Raw genomic sequence first — 20,107 nt, 5'->3', positions numbered from 1 at the left:
AATCGGCCCTAATTAATAGGCCATTCCAATTAATCGGTCGACCTCTAGTGCAGATAGTAATAGTAAGAGGCATATAAAAATGTACTGGTGGGGGGCTGGTCCAACTCAAGGTGTCAAAAAAAATGCACCCCCCTCCCCAACAATACAAATATTAAACAGAACACCCTCCCCCCTCATGGTTTGCATTATCAACACCACAATAAATATACTATGTAAATCTTCACAAACAGAAAATACATCCCTCCCCACCTTGTAGGCTTACCCAGTAATGAAGGCTTGACTTGACAATCTCTGAATGTCATTCAACTTTTTGGTGTTTTGTAACAGACGTCTCTTTTCATTCATCAATTGGCTACTGCGCGGTTTGGATTGATTGATTCTATTTGTGAGTAAAGAAAATACACATATATATATATATATATATATACATACACACACACACACACACACACACACACACACACACACACACACACACACACACACACACACACACACACACACACACACACACACACACACACACACACACACACACACACACACACACAAAGATGTTTTATAAAGTGATCAGGGTTGCACAATAAAGTCAGGGACTTATTTCCATTGTGGTCCCTATTTTTTTACATGAAAACAATTACATAGATACAGACACATTCACATAGATACAGACACATTCATTACATAGATACAGACACATTACATAGATACAGACACGAAACAATACCACCTATCCAGATGAGTACGAGGGGGGAGTTTGAGTACAATTCTTACAAGCTTGTTTGGTTGGTAGCTTATTCTTTAGATGTTTGGGGCTGGACTAGCTCACTTGCAAGAGTCTTTAGAGTGTCTATAGCTAGGTTCCATCCAAATGGTGACAGATTTTCATTTGACTATTCAAAAATCGTCACAAAAACAATACCATTTCAGAGTTACTTTTAGGAACATTTTGCGTCAGACAACATGACAGGGAAGATTTTAATTTACCAGACATCCATATGCATTCAGATCTGACCTGGGGCAGACAGCTCCATCAATAAACGAGGGATGTTGGCAATATGAGCCACATTTATGTGCTCTTAAAAACAGCTATAACAAATGACAAAAACACCATTCCTTGTGTTTTCGATGTGTAGCATATGCAAAACTTTATAGCCTATTTGTGTTTTGTTTTTTAGACTACTTTCCTAAAATAATAATTGCCCAACACACAGTTCAGCTGTCAGAGATTTAAGGACTAAATGTATCAGGGCATTGTATGCATAGGCCTATAGGCTTAGGTGTCCACTGTATGAGACATACAGTACCAGTAAAAGGTTTGGACACACCTACTCATTCAAGGGTTTTTCTTATTTTTACTATTTTCTACATTGTAGAATAATAGTGAAGACATCACAACTATGAAATAACACATATGGAATCATGTAGTAACCCAAAAAGCATTAATTATTATTATTTATTTAAGATTCTTCAAAGTAGCCAACCTTTGCCGCTTGGCATTCTCTCAACCAGCTTCATGCGGTAGTCAAATGGAATAAATTTAAATTAACAAGTGTGCATTGTTAAAAGTTCATTTGTGGAATTTATTACCTTCTTAATGCGTTTGAGCAGGCCACCAATAATAATAAGAGACTTGCTTGGGCCAAGTAACACGAGCAATGGACATTAGACAGGTGGGACTATCATTTGTTTTTCAACAGGACAATGACGCAACACACCTCCAGGCTGTGTAAGGGCCATTTGACAAGGAAGGCAAGTGATGGAGTGCTGCATCAGATGACCTGGCCTCCACAATCACCCGACCTCAATCCAATTGAGGTGGTTTGGTATGAGTTGGACCGTAGAGTGAAGGAAAAGCAGCCAACAAGTGCTCAGCATATGTGGGAACATACAGCTGGTTGAGGGAATACCAAGAGTGTGCAAAGCTATCATCAAGGCAAAGGGTGGCTGCTTTGAAGTATCTCAAAAATAAAATATATTTTGATTTGTTTAACACTTTTTAGGTTACTACATGATTCCATGTGTTATTTTATATTTTTGATGTCTTCACTATTATTCTACAATGTACAAAATAGTAAAAAGAAAGAAAAACACTGAAATTAGTAGGTGTGTCCAAACCTTTTGAGTAGTTTACATACACTTAGGTTGGAGTCGTTAAAACTTGTTTTTCAACCACTCCACACATTTATTGTTAAACAAACTATAGTTTTGGCAAGTCTGTTAGGACATCTACTTTGTGCATGACACAACACATTTTTCCAAAAATTGTTTACAGACAGATTATTTCACTTATAATTCACTGTATCACAATTCCAGTGGGTCAGAAGCTTACATACACCAAGTTGACTGTGCCTTTAAACAGCTTGGAAAATTCCAGAAAATTATGTCATGGCTTTAGAAGCTTCTGATAGGCTAATTGACATAATTTGAGTCAATTGGAGATGTACCTGTGGATGTATTTCAAGGCCTACCTTCAAACTCAGTGCCTCTTTGCTTGACATCATGGACAATTCAAAAGAAATCAGCCAAGACATCATACAAAAATTGTAGACCTCCACAAGTCTGGTTCATCCTTGGGAGCAATTTCCAAACGACCTGAAGGTACCATGTTCATCTGTACAAACAATAGTACGCAAGTATAAACACCATGGGACCACGCAGCCGTCATACCGCTCAGGAAGGAGACGCATTCTGTCTCCTAGAGATGAACGTACTTTGGTGCGAAAAGTGCAAATCAATCCCAGAACAACAGCAAAGGACCTTGTGAAGATGCTGGAGGAAACAGGTACAAAAGTATCTATATCCACAGTAAAACGAGTCCTATATCGACATAACCTGAAATGCCACTCGGCAAGGAAGCCACTGCTCCAAAACCGCTATAAAAAAGCCAGACTACGGTTTGCAACTGCACGTGGGGACTAAGATCATCGTACTTTAGGAGAAATGTCCTCTGGCCTGATGAAACAAAAATGGAACTGTTTGGCCATAATGACCATCGTTGTGTTTGGAGGAAAAAGGGGGAGGCTTGCAAGCCGAAGAACACAATCCCAACCATGAAGCACGGGGGTGGCAGCATCATGTTGTGGGGGTGCTTTGCTGCAGAAGGGACTGGTGCACTTCACAAAATAGATGGCATCATGAGGAAGGACATTTTTCTAATATATTGAAGCAGCATCTCAAGACATGGAAGTTAAAGCTTGGTCGCAAATGGGTCTTCCAAATGGACAACGACACCAAGCATACTTCCAAAGTTGTGGGAAAATGGCTTAAGGACACAAAGTCAAGGTATTGGAGTGGCCATCACAAAGCCCTGACCTCAATCCTATAGAGAATTTGTGGGCTGAACTGAGAGAGCATGTGCGAGCAATGAGGCCTAGAAACCTTACTCAGTTACAACAGCTCCTCAGGACGAATGGGCCAAAATTCACCCAATTTATTGTGGGAAGCTTGTGGAAGACTACCCAAAATATTTGACCCAAGTTCAACAGTTTAAAGGCAATGCTACCAAATACTAATTGAGTGAATGTAAACTTCTGACCCACTGGGAATGTGATGAAAGAAATCAAAGCTGAAATAAACCTTTCTCTCTACTATTATTCTGACATTTCACATTCTTAAAATAAATTGGTGATCCTAACTGAACTAAGACAGGGAATTTCTACTACGATTAAATGTCAGGAATTGTGAAAAACTGAGTTTAAATGTATTTGGCTAAGGTGTATGTAAATTTCTGACTTCAACTGTACAAAGGAAGAGAAGCATAGGCCTAACCCCAGAGAGATAGTAATAGCAACACAACTTTATTAGGGTAATATCAAAAATAACTCAAGCCATTGTTTATAGGGAAAATACAAGCATAAGAGCAAATGTAAACCAACGGGGAAAAAAGCACTACCCTCCCCAAAGCTCAAATAAGTTTGACAACTCTCGCTATTTTGGACCACCCCAGTATATTTCGATCTGTCCCTTACAATAACAATTTCTGTATGTATATCATTGGTATTAACCTAATAATTCATGGTGTGATGATTTGAATGAGTGTATCAACAATAGTACTGTTATCACGATGATTGTTGTGATTGTCGTAAATATGTGACAATATGCGTGTTGTCAGAAAAAAATATTGTTTGAGCCAATCAGCAATAAGCATTAAACACATACTGCCAAAACAAAAAAATACAAAAATACCATAAGGACATCTCAAATCTACACTCCATCAAACTCAATTAAATGACAAAGAAGAGATTTATTCGTACATTTTAATTCCGACTTTCACAGCTAACACAACACAACCATTTTGAATTCCTTTCACTTGTAGCCCTAGCTATAATGGACGAGCGCAATGGTTAGCTAACATCTGGGCAGCGGTGCGAGCTCTAGAGAAGAATGTCAATATAGCTCAATTTCGGCAACTAAATATAATTTATAATTAAACACCATATATCAATCTTACGTGATATTGTGTGTACTATATCACATATTTAAAATAGAAATAGGCCTATGCAATGTACCCTGAACAATAAACTGCTAAAGAAAACAGTAGCTGTCCTTCAACTTTTTCCCATTCTTCACCGTTTCTCGAGCTGCTAAGGCCATGTAACCACTACAACGTTATTTCTGGCTATTTACTAAACTAACATATAGAAGAAGCAAGTGACAAAGTTTCAAAGTATCGAAATGTGTTACTTTGTATCAAACGTAGCCCAATCACCTTGCGAATCAATAAGTCAAAATCACATCTGCGTTGTTATGCAGACATGTGTGCAGAGATGCAAAGAAACTAGCGAGAGAATACGATTTAGGTCAAAAAAAGGTATTACAAAAAAACATTGCAGCATCTTACCCAAAGAAAGCCGAATGCAGCAGACGACGAAGACTAATACTTTGTCCGAAGCAAAACCGGGTAATTGGCCCATGATTTCTGTAAAATCCACATAGAGTCGCCAGCGCGAGGCTGAGCTCCGTCTCTGGTTAGGTGAAATGAACTCCAAGTCTGTCGCCAAGAACAATACTGTTACTGAGTAAAAATAATAAAACACCCGTTCCCCTTATTTTTTCCGCGTATGTTCTAACTTTAAAATATTCGTTTTTGTTTATATTTTCCTATAAAAGACAACGTCACCCTGGTCAAAGTTTCTTCACTACTATCCCCTCACCCCGTCACTACTGAAGTCACTCAAAGGAAAATATATTCCTCCGCAGAAGTTACAGAGGAGGATCTATCTGAGGAGTTGGCCTATCTGTTTGAGTGTCGTCACATTTTAATATACACTTGACACTCACCCAACCAACATTGCATTACAATTGGATTACTGAGATATTTGAGTGGTTTTAATTGTAGAACTGTTTTAAAAACCCACCTTTCGAATTGAACTTTTATTTTTTTTCTGTCGCCGCGGCGGAGGAATTTTCACTCCTTTTCAACTTCTCAAAGCTTCGTACGATTCTAAACGAACACGTTGATTTATTTATTTGTATTTTTCTCCGAATAGACGTTGACGATTTTCCGTTCTGCCTTTTAACTTCCACTTACACATTGTGCAACTATAGGTTGCCCTCATCGGCAGGTTTACTGGTATTTGTGAAAGAATATTCCCTTCAATATGTATACCATAGTATTCACTGTCAATGTTGTTTTGATGAACAAAATTACTTTAAATAGATTAGTAAAAAAGCAATGTAAATAAAAATGAGTCACTAAGCAATCTGGTAGTCTACAGTAAAATAGTGGGTGATATGCCATACATTAGAGTTATTGTAGGTCTTGACATAGTTCAATATTAGAAACAGGTTAGTGATCTTATCAAAATCCTATTTCCATCATGCAGTTTGAGCAAAAGAGCATCATCACATTATTGGTATCATTCAACCTCCAATATAACAACAAACTGAATTATCTATTACTGTATCCACAGATAATTTCAAAAATTATTGCAGGTTGACGTGGTCATATCATTCTGATCCAGGTGTAAATAACAGACTCATGACCTAAACAAAGAGCTCATCACAGTGATGTGTTTGTCTTCACACTCTGTTAGAGAAACATTGCAGGACCCCTGCTGTTGGGACTTCCCGCTGTACCTATTCACTGCTCATGAAAGAGCTGGGTCCAGGGGGAGCAAATTGATCTCCTCAGGGATTCCACCTAACTCTATTGTAGTGGTAATCAATGTCAAGACAAGCCTTATGGCAGCAGGGTTAATGCAATGTAAAGCAACAACAACAAAAAATAAATGTGCTTACTTTCTATTCCTTTACAGAGCCACCACTTTCTCTTTCTCTCAGTTCTCCCATCTGCCTTCAATAAACACGTTGTATTCTCCTTTAACAGACAGGACACAAATTCACTGCTGTAGAAACATTTCATGCAACAAATATCAAAATAGTTTTATGATACATCATGAGTTGGATCGTAAACTGGCACTTTATCCCAAGACCATAAGTTACTTGAAAATTAGACACATACAACACCAGTAAAAAAAGATATATATATATATTTTACATTTGAGATTCTTCAAAGTAGCTGCCCTTTGCCTTGATGACAGCTTTGCACACTATTGGCATTCTCTCAACCAGCTTCACCTGGTTGCTGTTCATCCTTCACTTGATGCATTGGTGTCTGGCTAGAATATGTTCATTAATGACTGTTTTTATAAACAACTCAAATATGTTTAATAACCAAGGACACACACCTGGAAACTACCCCACTCATTTCAGAGTCTTTGATTGAACAGTGCAGTGTCACAAATTATGTATTTGAGTCTGTAGTACCCATTTAATGATTTGGGAGGCATAACAAGGATACAAACTAAGATAGATTGATCTGTTCAATTGAGGAAGATGTAGACCAACATATATTGAATTGTTCTGTATAGTTCTGTGTGTGTATAGTTCTGGGGATTCAATGTGTGTGTTTGTCAATATTGGAGTAGTGTGGTTCACACCACTGTAGGGATTATCAGGAAGACTCTAGCTGCCAGGCAAAAGATTTATAGCGGTGGACATTGGTGTCAGGGGGCAGATAAAGGGCTGAAGAGTGATTGCCCGTGGATTGGTATCTTCCCACCCCGATTTCATAGCCGTGGGAAACCAAATCACTGGTTGTCATTCTAGAAAGAAGTAACCTTCTGTAGGGGCATAGTTGGCAAGTGAGAGGAATATATAGTTATACCAGAGGAGACTGGTGAGAGGCTGGAATGGAATAAATGGAACGGTATTAAACATATGGAAACCACGTTTGACTCCGTTCCATGAACTCCATTCTGGCCATTACAATGAGCCCATCCTCTTATAGCTCCTACCACAAGCCTCCTCTGAGGTAGACATATAGACAATGATGGTTGGTGGAGTTGTTTACATGTAAATCACAACACTCATCTATGAAACATGGCCACTAGTAGGCTCCTGGACTAATCCACAGAAAATATCTGAACACAGACCAAAAGATTGAAATAATTATACAGTTGGTGATAGTTTTTTATTAATTTATTTTATTAATTTAACTAGACAAGTCAGTTAAGAACAAATTCTTATTTACAATGACAGCCTACCCCAGCCAAACCCTAACCCGGACGACGCTGGGGCAATTGTGTGCCGCCCTATGGGACTCCCAATCACGGCCAGTTTTGATACACAGTCTGGAATCGAACCAGGGTCTGTAGTGACACCTCTATCACTGAGATCCAGTGCCTTATACCCCCCCCCAGCATTGGTGGCAACTGTTTTCATGTTGTACCGTTAACATATCTTTAGTGTTTCTAGCCTATGCTAGAGATGAAGTGATACAGTAGCAGAAATGCACTTCCAAAATAAGAAGCGCATTGCATTAATCATGTTGGTGTGGCTTGAGGTTACATGAGCCAATGTTAATGTCAGGAAATAGAGAAGACCCAGATCATTAAACATGTTCATAATTCAACTACAGTACATGATTGACTAGACAGAACCCCATATTAAATGTTATTTACACATTGTGGTATTCCTTTACCTTGCTGACTTTTGACATTGACTGACAATACGGGTTGGATAATAAAGTTGGATAAATACTGTTGAATTCTGGTCTTGTCATGTCACAAGTTCAGACCTTAAATAACAACTAACCACTGATTCCCTCAACTATTTGTTATGACTAGACTATAGATAAGTGACTAGGCCTGGGTCTCCACAATGTATCCACACACTGACTGAGATATGCAGTGTGACCTACAAAACCCAATCAAGTTCTACAGCAGCACACAATATCATTTTGCACTTGATGTTCATACATGCAAATATGCTTAAGGCTACTTCACAACCACATCACAAGTTGGTGAGAAGCGCGTGAGGCGCTTTACTTGTGCTTGTGTTGTCATTGGCTCGCTTATGGCGGTAACCAGGCCTACAAATCAAGACACCGAAGTCCGGACCTCACCTCCGTAATTTTTTCTCATTACAAAAAATAAATACAATAAAAATATATATTGAAAATAAATTACCGGTCAACATTGTTCCCAGTTGATCAAAGCTCAGAACTCTTATATTATTGATCCGACTTAGCGCTTGCATCTGTGCTAACGAATGGAATCATTATCAATGGTTAGTTCGTTATGTTCACCTGCGTCCCCCGGATTTGCCTCCTGGATGTGCCTTTTTACCAAAACGTTAACCACTTTCTAAAACGGCTATCTTCGCCTTCTCGCGGACGTAAAACGAACTTCCCCAACGCGCAGTCTGCGCAATGGGCAACAGTCTAGAGAAGCTGCTGACGGTTTTGGCGAGATGCCGGGCAAAAAGCTATTTTAAACTTGTCCCGCGACTCCTGCGGTGTCTATGGACATCCCACAAACAAACAAAAACCGACTCTCGGAGAATGAGTGCACAACTAGTTTTTTAAAAGTCGCTTACAGAGATAATATGTCCGATATATTTCCCCCCATTTTTTATATTACAATTGTATAGCTAATAGTCTATGTGTATTTTATAGATTTACTGAGGTGAATGAACCTACAGCAGTTAAGGTGATAATGGATAGGGTTTTCCAAATAGCATTTTAAAGTTTTGTAATTGAATAGAAATGCAATAAATGAGCCTCAACTTTCAAAACATTTCAACTTTCAAACCCCCCTCCCCTCTTTCCAGACCTCACTAAAACTCAAACCCTAGTTACTGCCCTGGGCGCGCCAACGTGCCATGTCATGGCGTTCCACAGTGGTCAGGGTTGGAAGGTCATTGAGCGTGAGCCGAGGACCCAGTAACCAGGCAGGCATGAGGTAGCCTGGATGCCTTCACTGCAAAGGGGTCCTACTGAGGGGGATGTGGAGAAAGCAGAGGGTCGGCGGGGAAGCGGTTTGAAGGTGTGAGGTTATTTGGGTAGCCGGGAGAGGGACGTATATCCTGAAAGGTGACCTGGGCGCTGTCAAGGCCAGGTGGGCTGGAATGTGCTGTTGCGTGTGGGATCCTTCCCTGAGTGGCCATGCTGTCACCCGGCCTACACTATTCTGGGCTATTTATACTGCACTGTGGGAAAAGGATGGCCCCAGCAGTGGGAGCTGGGTTCTGCAGGGTTTATTCCCCTGTCATATTTATGACCTGGAGACTCAAAGACATGATACATAGAACCAGCTCCTAGCTGGGTCAAGGTCTGTTTGTGGTATGGTAGAGTTGGAGCTGATATGACTGGAGCAGATTAGTTAGAGGAATATGGGGAGCCCTGAGGTTCTCAGGTCAATAACAGGACCTCTATAATACACAATAACAAATGCATGTGTATGTTTGTCATTTGACTTGGTATATGGGCTGGAGTTGGAGTTCATGGTGCCAGCTCTCTCCCCTCTGGAGTCATATCCTGTCGGTACACTAAGGTCAAACTAATCTGCCATAGTCCATAGCCTTTTAACCACACTGACACACAGACTGGGTGAGAAAGTGAGTGACAGAGAGAGAGAGAGAGAGAGAGAAAGAAAGGGAGGGAGGGGAGAGTGGGAGAGAGAGGGGGGGATACATTTACATTACATTTAAGTCATTTAGCAGACGCTCTTATCCAGAGCGACTTACAAATTGGGGACAAAAAGTGTTGCTGTTGTAAGTCAGATGTTCTTCTATATCAGTGATGAGTGTTTATCAGTGAGGTGCAAGTGAGATGAAAGCACTGGTGTGTGTGTTTGTTCATGTTTGTGAGTTAGTGTCTGACATACAGAGAAATTGTGTTTTTTATTTATTTATTTAACTAGACAAGTCAGTTAAGAACAAATTCTTATTTACAATGACGACCTACCCCGGCCAAACCCAGACGACGCTGGGCCAATTGTGCTCCGCCCTATGGGACTTCCAATCACAGCCGGATGTGATACAGCCTGGATTCAAACTAAGGACTGTAGTGACGCCTCTTGCACTGAGATGCAGTGCCTTAGACTGTTGCGCCACTCGGGAGTCCCGAGTGTAAAGTGAGTGAGACTGGCGTTTCTCCAGGCGGAGGTTAATTGTATCATCACCAGCTGTTAGAGGAAAGGCATGACTGGTATTCACACCTCACAGTTTTCTCTCAGACCAGAGGCCAGGGATCCAGATAGGACACTATTAATAAACCCAGATGGTGCATCTCAACACCATAACCATGGGCCTCCACAGGTGAAATCTGACTGTGTTGTAAATGGTCTATATCTTTGTGCACCCCGTATAATGTCCGACCTATTGAGTTATACATTTACGTACATTTTCTATTTCTGTTGGCAGACCCATGGCTTTGCCATGAATTATCACGTTGTGACGTGTTTAGGGCCACACAGCAACAGACACCTTGGGCAGTACCCGCAAGTGATCACGGTGGGAACTAATTTGTTGTAAGGCAATGGTGAGAAAGTGGATTTATTATGAAGAAAATGCTGTCTTGTTGTACACATACGCTCATGTGTTGTTATGACGGCTGTGGACGTATAGCAGGCCTGTGATCGGGTGGTAAGGTACACAGATGGGGATGGAGGAAGTAGGCCCGGAGAACAGCCCTGCTCCACGCTGCACTGTGGTCCTCTATGTGAAGAGGACAGTTCCCAGGCCCCTATGTGTACGTTGGGGGTTGGGGGGATAATAACTCAACAAGGTCCCGCTGACTTCCTCTTTCGGCCCTCGCTTTTACAACCCCATCGTCCACTACCGTGCAGCTGCTGGATGGGAGGGAGCTGAATGGGAGGGAGCGTGAGAGAAGAGGAACAGGAAGAGACAGGGAAGCATAAGGAAAGCTGGGAGAAGAGAAACACACTGGTTTAATGACATTGATTGTTATTGATATTATTCAATACTGTTATAGTAAATATGATTATGTCTAAGTTGTAGAACTACAATAGAGGGGCTTGTATTACTGTAGTAGAAACTGGTAACACTGCATGTACGTTGCACAGTCACATCCATCATTTAAAGTCATGGTACTTTACATAGGACAGTTGTGTGTGTGTGGGCCTTTATTCTCACATCCTGTCTAGTGAGGCTCTTGGCCTGGACTGATTGAATCCATGTTTCATAAGCTTGGAACAACAATCTGTCATTGAATTTCCCATCAAACAAGGTTTACAGCATGTGGCTTGGATGTCATCAATTAAAGGTGCTGTTGCTTTTTAAAGTAAAAAATGTGCAGGAGACATGAGGGACTATGTGTATCTATTTGTGTGTTTGCGAGTCTTTTCAGCAAACGTCTTTAATCAAGTTAGCGTGTCATGCATGGTCTATTGTATCTATGTCGCTGTGGTCTAAATTTGTATGCCAAGCTCTATGCCATTAATGTGATTGTGTGATTGTGATTGTGTGTGTGTGTGTGTGTGTGTGTGTGTGTGTGTGTGTGTGTGTGTGTGTGTGTGTGTGTGTGTGTGTGTGTGTGTGTGTGTGTGTGTGTGTGTGTGTGTGTCTGTCTGTGTGTATACATAATCAGTTTATGGTGTGTTTAGTGCATGTGCAGTTTTACCTGACTCCTGATCACTCTAAGTATTTTAATCCAATCAGCTTTGTTTTCACATGACTGTCACGCACCCCCTGCTGCCATGGTAACATACAGAGGAGGGTGAGAGAAAGGACAGGAGGGGGAGCAATACATCACTCTCTCAACTCCTTCGATCCTTTTATCAATTTGACATTTCAGCTTTCCCATGTGGTGAAATTCTACTCCCCATTCCCTGCTAATGCTACATAGTAGATCTGTGTCTGAGGTGAAGTATGAGAAATTACCGAATATGGAAAGATATAACAGGGGAGACAGGGCAGTGAGAGATTTTGCAGGCCTCAAAAACATTGTGACTTGATGGTTTACAAGCAGCAAGGGGAACATGGGAGCTTTGAGATTTGCAAAGAACAGAGGGGCGAGGAAGGAATTGCTGGAGTTGCGAGATGCTGATACATATTAAAAAGGACATTTGACAGGAAATTCAGAAGGGCACACGAATCATGCACGCTCTAACTACAGAGTACATGTCACAGACGGAACAGGGCTGTTGTTTGGAATGTTGACATCAAGCTTGTGGCTTATAATATAACCACACTAGAGTTAAAGGAGAAGGTGGTTTTCTGCACTTTGTAAAATATATATACAGTGCATTCGGAAAGTATTCAGACCCCATGACATTTTCCACATTTTACTTTGTTATAGCCTTATTCTAAAACTGATTATTTATTTTTTGTTGCATCAATCGACACACAATACCCCATAATGACAGGTTTTTAGCAAAGTATTCAGACCCTTTACTATGAGACTCGAAATTGAGCTCAGGTGCATATTGTTTCCATTGATCATCCTTGAGATGTTTACAACTTGATTGGAGTCCACCTGTGGTCAATTCCATTGATTGGACATGATTTGGAAGAAGAAAGAGAAAAACCAAGAAATGAGGTCAAAGGAATTGTCAGTAGAGCTCCGAGACAGGATTGTGTTGAGTGCACAGATCCGGGGAAGCGTACCAAAAAATGTCTGCGGCATTGAAGGTCCCCAAGAACACAGTGGCCTCCATCATTCTTAAATGGAAGAAGTTTGGAACCACCAAGAACCTTCCTGGAGCTGGCCGCCCGACCAAACTGAGCAATCGTGGGAAAAGGGCCTTGGTCAGGGAGGTGACCTAGAACACGACGGTCACTCTGACAGAGCTCCAGAGTTCCTCTGTGGAGATGGGAGAACCTTCCCGAAGGACAACCATCTCTGTAGCACTCCACCAATCAGGGATTTATGGTAGAGTGGCCAGACAGAAGCCACTCCTCAGTAAAAGGCACATGAAAGCCCGCTTGGAGTTTTCCAAAAGGCACTTAAAGGACGCTCAGACCATGAGAACCAAGATTCTCTGGTCTGATGAAACCAAGATTGAACTCTTTGGCCTAAATGCCAAGCGTCACGTCTGCAGTAAACCTGGCACCATCCCTACGATGAAGCATTGTGATGACATCATGCTGTGGGGATGCCTTTCAGCAGTAGTGACTGGGAGACGAGTCAGGATCGAGGGAAAGATGAACGGAGCAAAGTAAAGACAGATTCTTGATGAAAACCTGCTCCAGAGTGCTCAGGACCTCGGACTGGGGTGATGGTTCACCTTCCAGCAGGACAACGGCCCTAAGCACACAGCCAAGACAACGCAGTAGTGGCTTCAAGAAAAGTCTCTGAATGTCCTTGAGTGGCCCAGCCAGAGCCCGGACAGAATTTGAGAGGATCTGCAGAGAAGAATGGGAGAAACTCCCCCAAAACTCGAGACTGTAACCGCTGCCAAAGGTTCTTCAAGAAAATACTGAATAAAGGGTCTGAACACATATGTAAATGTCATATTTCTAAAAAATAATTTTTACTTTGTCATTCAAATCAAATCAAATCAAATTTTATTTGTCACATACACATGGTTAGCAGATGTTAATGCGAGTGTAGCGAAATGCTTGTGCTTCTAGTTCCGACAATGCAGTGATAACCAACAAGTAATCTAACTAACAATTCCAAAACTACTGTCTTATACACAGTGTAAGGGGATAAAGAATATGTACATAAGGATATATGAATGAGTGATGGTACAGGGCAGCATACAGTAGATGGTATCGAGTACAGTATATACATATGAGATGAGTATGTAGACAAAGTAAACAAAGTGGCATAGTTAAAGTGGCTAGTGATACATGTATTACATAAGGATGCAGTCGATGATATAGAGTACAGTATATACGTATGCATATGAGATGAATAATGTAGGGTAAGTAACATTATATAAGGTAGCATTGTTTAAAGTGGCTAGTGATATATTTACATCATTTCCCATCAATTCCCATTATTAAAGTGGCTGGAGTTGGGTCAGTGTCAATGACAGTGTGTTGGCAGCAGCCACTCAATGTTAGTGGTGGCTGATTAACAGTCTGATGGCCTTGAGATAGAAGCTGTTTTTCAGTCTCTCGGTCCCAGCTTTGATGCACCTGTACTGACCTCACCTTCTGGATGATAGCGGGGTGAACAGGCAGTGGCTCGGGTGGTTGATGTCCTTGATGATCTTTATGGCCTTCCTGTAACATCGGGTGGTGTAGGTGTCCTGGAGGGCAGGTAGTTTGCCCCCGGTGATGCATTGTGCAGACCTCACTACCCTCTGGAGAGCCTTACGGTTGAGGGCGGAGCAGTTGCCGTACCAGGCGGTGATACAGCCCACCAGGATGCTCTCGATTGTGCATCTGTAGAAGTTTGTGAGTGCTTTTGGTGACAAGCCGAATTTCTTCAGCCTCCTGAGGTTGAAGAGGCGCTGCTGCGCCGTCTTCACGACGCTGTCAGTGTGAGTGGACCAATTCAGTTTGTCTGTGATGTGTATGCCGAGGAACTTAAAACTTGCTACCCTCTCCACTACTGTTCCATCGATGTGGATAGGGGGGTGTTTCCTCTGCTGTTTCCTGAAGTCCACAATCATCTCCTTAGTTTTGTTGACGTTGAGTGTGAGGTTATTTTCCTGACACCACACTCTGAGGGCCCTCACCTCCTCCCTGTAGGCCGTCTCGTCGTTGTTGGTAATCAAGCCTACCACTGTTGTGTCGTCCGCAAACTTGATGATTGAGTTGGAGGCGTGCGTGGCCACGAAGTCGTGGGTGAACAGGGAGTACAGGAGAGGGCTCAGAACGTACCCTTGTGGGGCCCCCATGTTGAGGATCAGCGGGGAGGAGATGTTGTTGCCTACCCTCACCACCTGGGGGCGGCCCTTCAGGAAGTCCAGTACCCAGTTGCACAGGGCGGGGTCGAGACCCAGGGTCTCGAGCTTGATGACGAGCTTGGAGGGTACTATGGTGTTGAATGCAGAGCTGTAGTCGATGAACAGCATTCTCACATAGGTATTCCTCTTGTCCAGGTGGGTTAGGGCAGTGTGCAGTGTGGTTGAGATTGCTTCGTCTGTGGACCTATTTGGGCGGTAAGCAAATTGGAGTGGGTCTAGGGTGTCAGGTAGGGTGGAGGAGATATGGTCCTTGACTAGTCTCTCAAAGCACTTCATGATGACGGGGCTACGGGGCGGTAGTCGTTTAGCTCAGTTACCTTAGCTTTCTTGGGAACAGGAACAATGGTGGCCCTCTTGAAGCATGTGGGAACAGCAGACTGGTATAGGGATTGATTGAATATGTCCGTAAACACAGCGGACAGCTGGTCTGCGCATGCTCTGAGGGCGCGGCTGGGGATGCCGTCTGGGCCTGCAGCCTTGCGAGGGTTAACACGTTTAAATGTCTTACTCACCTCGGCTGCAGTGAAGGAGAGACCGCATGTTTTCGTTGCAGGCCGTGTCAGTGGCACTGTATTGTCCTCAAAGCAGGCAAAACAGTTATTTAGTCTGCCTGGGAGCAAGACATCCTGGTCCGTGACTGGGCTGGGTTTCTTCTTGTAGTCCGTGATTGACTGTAGACCCTGCCACATGCCTCTTGTGTCTGAGCCGTTGAATTGAGATTCTACTTTGTCTCTGTACTGACGCTTAGCTTGTTTAATAGCCTTGCGGAGGGAATAGCTGCATTGTTTATATTCGGTCATGTTACCAGACACCTTGCCCTGATTAAAAGCAGTGGTTTGCGCTTTCAGTTTCACGCGAATGCTGCCATCAATCCACGGTTTCTGGTTAGGGAATGTTTTTATCGTTGCTATGGGAACGACATCTTCAACGCACGTGCTAATGAACTCGCACACCGAATCAGCGTATTCGTCAATATTTTTATCTGACGCAATACGAAACATGTCCCAGTCCACGTGATGGAAGCAGTCTTGGAGTGTGGAGTCAGCTTGGTCGGACCAGCGTTGGACAGACCTCAGCGTGGGAGCCTCTTGTTTAAGTTTCTGTCTGTAGGCAGGGATCAACAAAATGGAGTCGTGATCAGCTTTTCCGAAAGGGGGCGGGGCAGGGCCTTATATGCGTCGCGGAAGTTAAAGTAACAATGATCCAAGGTTTTACCACCCCTGGTTGCGCAATCAATATGCTGATAAAATTTAGGGAGTCTTGTTTTCAGATTAGCTTTGTTAAAATCCCCAGCTACAATGAATGCAGCCTCCGGATAAATGGTTTCCAGTTTGCAAAGAGTTAAATCAAGTTCGTTCAGAGCCATCGATGTGTCTGCTTGGGGGGGGGTATATACGGATGTGATTATAATCGAAGAGAATTCTCTTGGTAGATAATGCGGTCTACATTTGATTGTGAGGAATTCTAAATCAGGTGAACAGAAGGATTTGAGTTCCTGTATGTTTCTTTCATCACACCGTGTCTCGTTAGTCATGAGGCATACGCCCCCGCCACTCTTCTTACCAGAAAGATGTTTGTTTCTGTCCGCGCAATGCGTGGAGAAACCCGTTGGCTGCACCGCCCCGGATAGCGTCTTCCCAGTGAGCCATGTTTCCGTGAAGCAGAGGACGTTACAGTCTCTGATGTCCCTCTGGAATGCTACCCTTGCTCGGATTTCATCAACCTTGTTGTCAAGAGACTGGACATTGGCAAGAAGAATGCTAGGGAGTGGTGCGCGATGTGCACGTGTCCTGAGTCTGACCAGAAGACCGCTACGTTTCCCTCTTTTACGAAGTCGTTTTTTTAGGGGGTCGCTGCATGGAATCAATTCCGTTGACCTGTTTGTAAGGCAGAACACAGGATCCGCGTCGCGTAAAACATATTCTTGGTCGTACTGATGGTGAGTTGACGCTGATCTTATATTCAGTAGTTCTTCTCGACTGTATGTAATGAAACCTAAGATAACCTGGGGTACTAATGTAATAAATAACACGTAACACATTATGTGGTATTGTGTGTAGATTGATAAGGGAAAAAACGATTTAATCCACTTTAGAATAAGGCTGTAACGTAACAAAATGTGGAATAAGTAAAGGGGTCTGAATAGTTTCCTAATGCAGTTGAAGTCGGAAGTTTGCATACACTTAGGTTGGAGTCACTAAAACTCGTTTTTCAACCAATCCACAAATTTCAAGTTTTGGCAAGTCGGTTAGGACATCTACTTTGTGCATGACACAAGTCATTTTTCCAACAAATGTTTACAGACAGATTATTTCACTTATAATTCACTGTATCACAATTCCAGTGGGTCAGAAATTGACATACACTAAGTTGACTGTGCCTTTAAACAGCTTGGAAAATTCCAGAAAATTATGTAATGGCTTTAGAAGCTTCTGATAGGCTAATTGACATAATTTGAGTCAATTGGAGGTGTACCTGTGGATGTATTTCAAGGCCTACCTTCAAACTCAGTGCCTCTTTGCTTGATATCATGGGAAAATAAAAAGAAATCAGCCAAGACCTCAAAACAAATTGTAGACGTCCACAAGTCTGGTTCATCCTTGGGAGCAATTTCCAAACGCCTGAAGGACTACGTTCATCTGTACAAACAATGGTACGCAAGTATAAACACCATTTGACCACGCAGCCGTCATATCGCTCATGAAGGAGACGCGTTCTGTCTCCTAGAGATGAACGCACTATTGTGCGAAAAGTGCAAATCGATCCTAGAACAACAGCAAAGGACCTTGTGAAGATGCTGGAGGAAACAGGTACAAAAGGATCTATATCCACAGTAAAACAAGTCCTATATCGACATAACCTGAAAGTCCGCTAAGCAAGGAAGAAGCCACTGCTCCAAAACTGCCGTAAAAAAAAGTCAGACTACGGTTTGCAACTGCACATGGGGACAAAGATCATAGTTTTTGGAGAAATGTCCTCTGGTCTGATGAAACAAAAATAGAACCGTTTGGCCATAATGACCATTGTTATGTTCGGAGGAAAAGGGGTGAGGCTTGCAAGCCGAAGAACACAATCCCAACCGTGAAGCACAGAGGTGGCAGCATAATGTTGTGGGGGTGCTTTGCTGCAAAAGGGACTGGTGCACTTCATAAAATAGATGGCATCATGAGGGAGGAAAATTATGTGGATATATTGAAGCAACATCTCAAGACATCAGTCAAGAGGTTAAAGCTTGGTTGCAAATGGGTCTTCCAAATGGACAATGACCCCAAGCATACTTCCAAAGTTGTGGAAAAATGGCTTAAGGACAACAAAGTCAAGGTATTGGAGTGGCCATCACAAAGCCCTGACCTCAATCCTATAGAAAATTTGTAGGCAGAACTGAAAAGGCATATGCAAGCAAGGAGGCCTACAAACCTTTAGCCAATGAGGAATGAGCCAAAATTCACCCAATTTATTGTGGGAAGCTTGTGGAAGGCTACGCAAAAAGTTTGACCCAAGTTAAACAATTTAAAGGCAATGCAAGCAAATACTAATTGAGTGTATGTAAACTTCTGACCCACTGGGATGTGATGAAAGAAATAAAAGCTGAAATAAATCTCTCTCTCTACTATTATTCTGACATTTCACATTCTTAAAATAAAGTGGTGATCCTAACTGACCTAAGACAGGGAATTTTTACTACGATTAAATGTCAGGAATTGTGAAAAACTGAGTTCAAATGTATTTGGCTAAAGTGTATGTAAACTTCCGACTTCAACTGTATATATTTATTTATTATTATAATTCATTGAACATTTTAAATTATCACTGTATGTCTAATAAACCATTTTGTTTGTTGTGTGTGTTTATTTAATTAAAACAACATATTTTTTATTATTTATTTCCCTGAGCCGCCTTTTGCCATTGAAATGCTGTCTGATCATGTGGGGCGTGTTTATACAAATTTAAATATATTTACGTACTCAGCCCTGATTGGCAGATGGGATCGTCTCGACCAGGGTTGCAAACGCATTTCATGGAGGGTCTAGTGTCTGCTGGTTTTTGGTTTGTCCTTTGGTTTGTCGTTTCAATAAAGACGTAGACAACCAGGTTAGGTGACTTCCTTACTAATCAGTGACCGTAATTCACCGTAATTCGTCAATCAAGTACAAGGGAGGAGCGAAAACCCACAGAGACTAGGCCTGCCTGTTCACCCCGCTATCATCCAGAAGGCGAGGTCAGTTCAGGTGCATCAAAGCTGGGACCGAGAGACTCAAAAACAGCTTCTATCTCAAGGCCATCAGACTGTTAAACAGCCACCACTAACATTGAGTGGCTGCTGTCAACACACTGACTCAACTCCAGCCACTTTAATAATGGGACTTGATGGGAAATTATGTAAAATATATCACTAGCCACTTTAAACAATGCTACCTAATATAATGTTTACATACCCTACATTATTCATCTCATATGTATACGTATATACTGTACTCTATATCATCTACTGCATCTTTATGTAATACATGTATCACTAGCCACTTTAACTATGCCACTTTGTTTACATACTCATCTCACATGTATATACTGTACTCGATACCATCTACTGTATCTTGCCTATGCCGCTCTGTACCATCACTCATTCATATATCTTTATGTACATATTCCTTATCCCCTTACACGTGTGTGTATAAGGTAATAGTTTTGGAATTGTTAGTTAGATTACTTGTTGGTTATTACTGCATTGTCGGAACTAGAAGCACAAGCATTTCGCTACATTCGCATTAACATCTGCTAACCATGTGTATGTAACAAATAAATTAGATTTGTACAACGAGTTTTACCGATCTGAGGTGTGTTCAGTGTGTTATGGTGATGTTGGATATGCTTTCACCTGTCCAGTGCTATCAAATCAGTACAGTTGAAGGAAATAAGGCGAGGAGAGGGAGCCATAT

General features: G+C 42.0%; 1 protein-coding gene across 1 annotated transcript in view; it reads right to left on the bottom strand.

Moving 5' to 3' along the window:
* The window catches only part of notch2 (notch receptor 2), a 57,581-nt gene extending 52,415 nt beyond the window's left edge, over positions 1 to 5,166 (bottom strand). Inside the window, exon 1 of the mRNA XM_052457394.1 lies at positions 4,844 to 5,166. Coding sequence (XP_052313354.1) covers positions 4,844 to 4,916 — 73 coding nt within the window. The 5' untranslated portion in view covers positions 4,917 to 5,166. The remainder of the gene's footprint in view (positions 1 to 4,843) is intronic.
* Positions 5,167 to 20,107: the final 14,941 nt, after the last annotated feature.

The sequence above is a fragment of the Oncorhynchus keta genome, chromosome 1 (assembly GCF_023373465.1).
Source record: "Oncorhynchus keta strain PuntledgeMale-10-30-2019 chromosome 1, Oket_V2, whole genome shotgun sequence".
NCBI lineage: Eukaryota > Metazoa > Chordata > Actinopteri > Salmoniformes > Salmonidae > Oncorhynchus > Oncorhynchus keta.
Note: the sequence above shows the minus strand (reverse complement) of the source record. Positions and strands in the feature narration are given on the sequence as shown.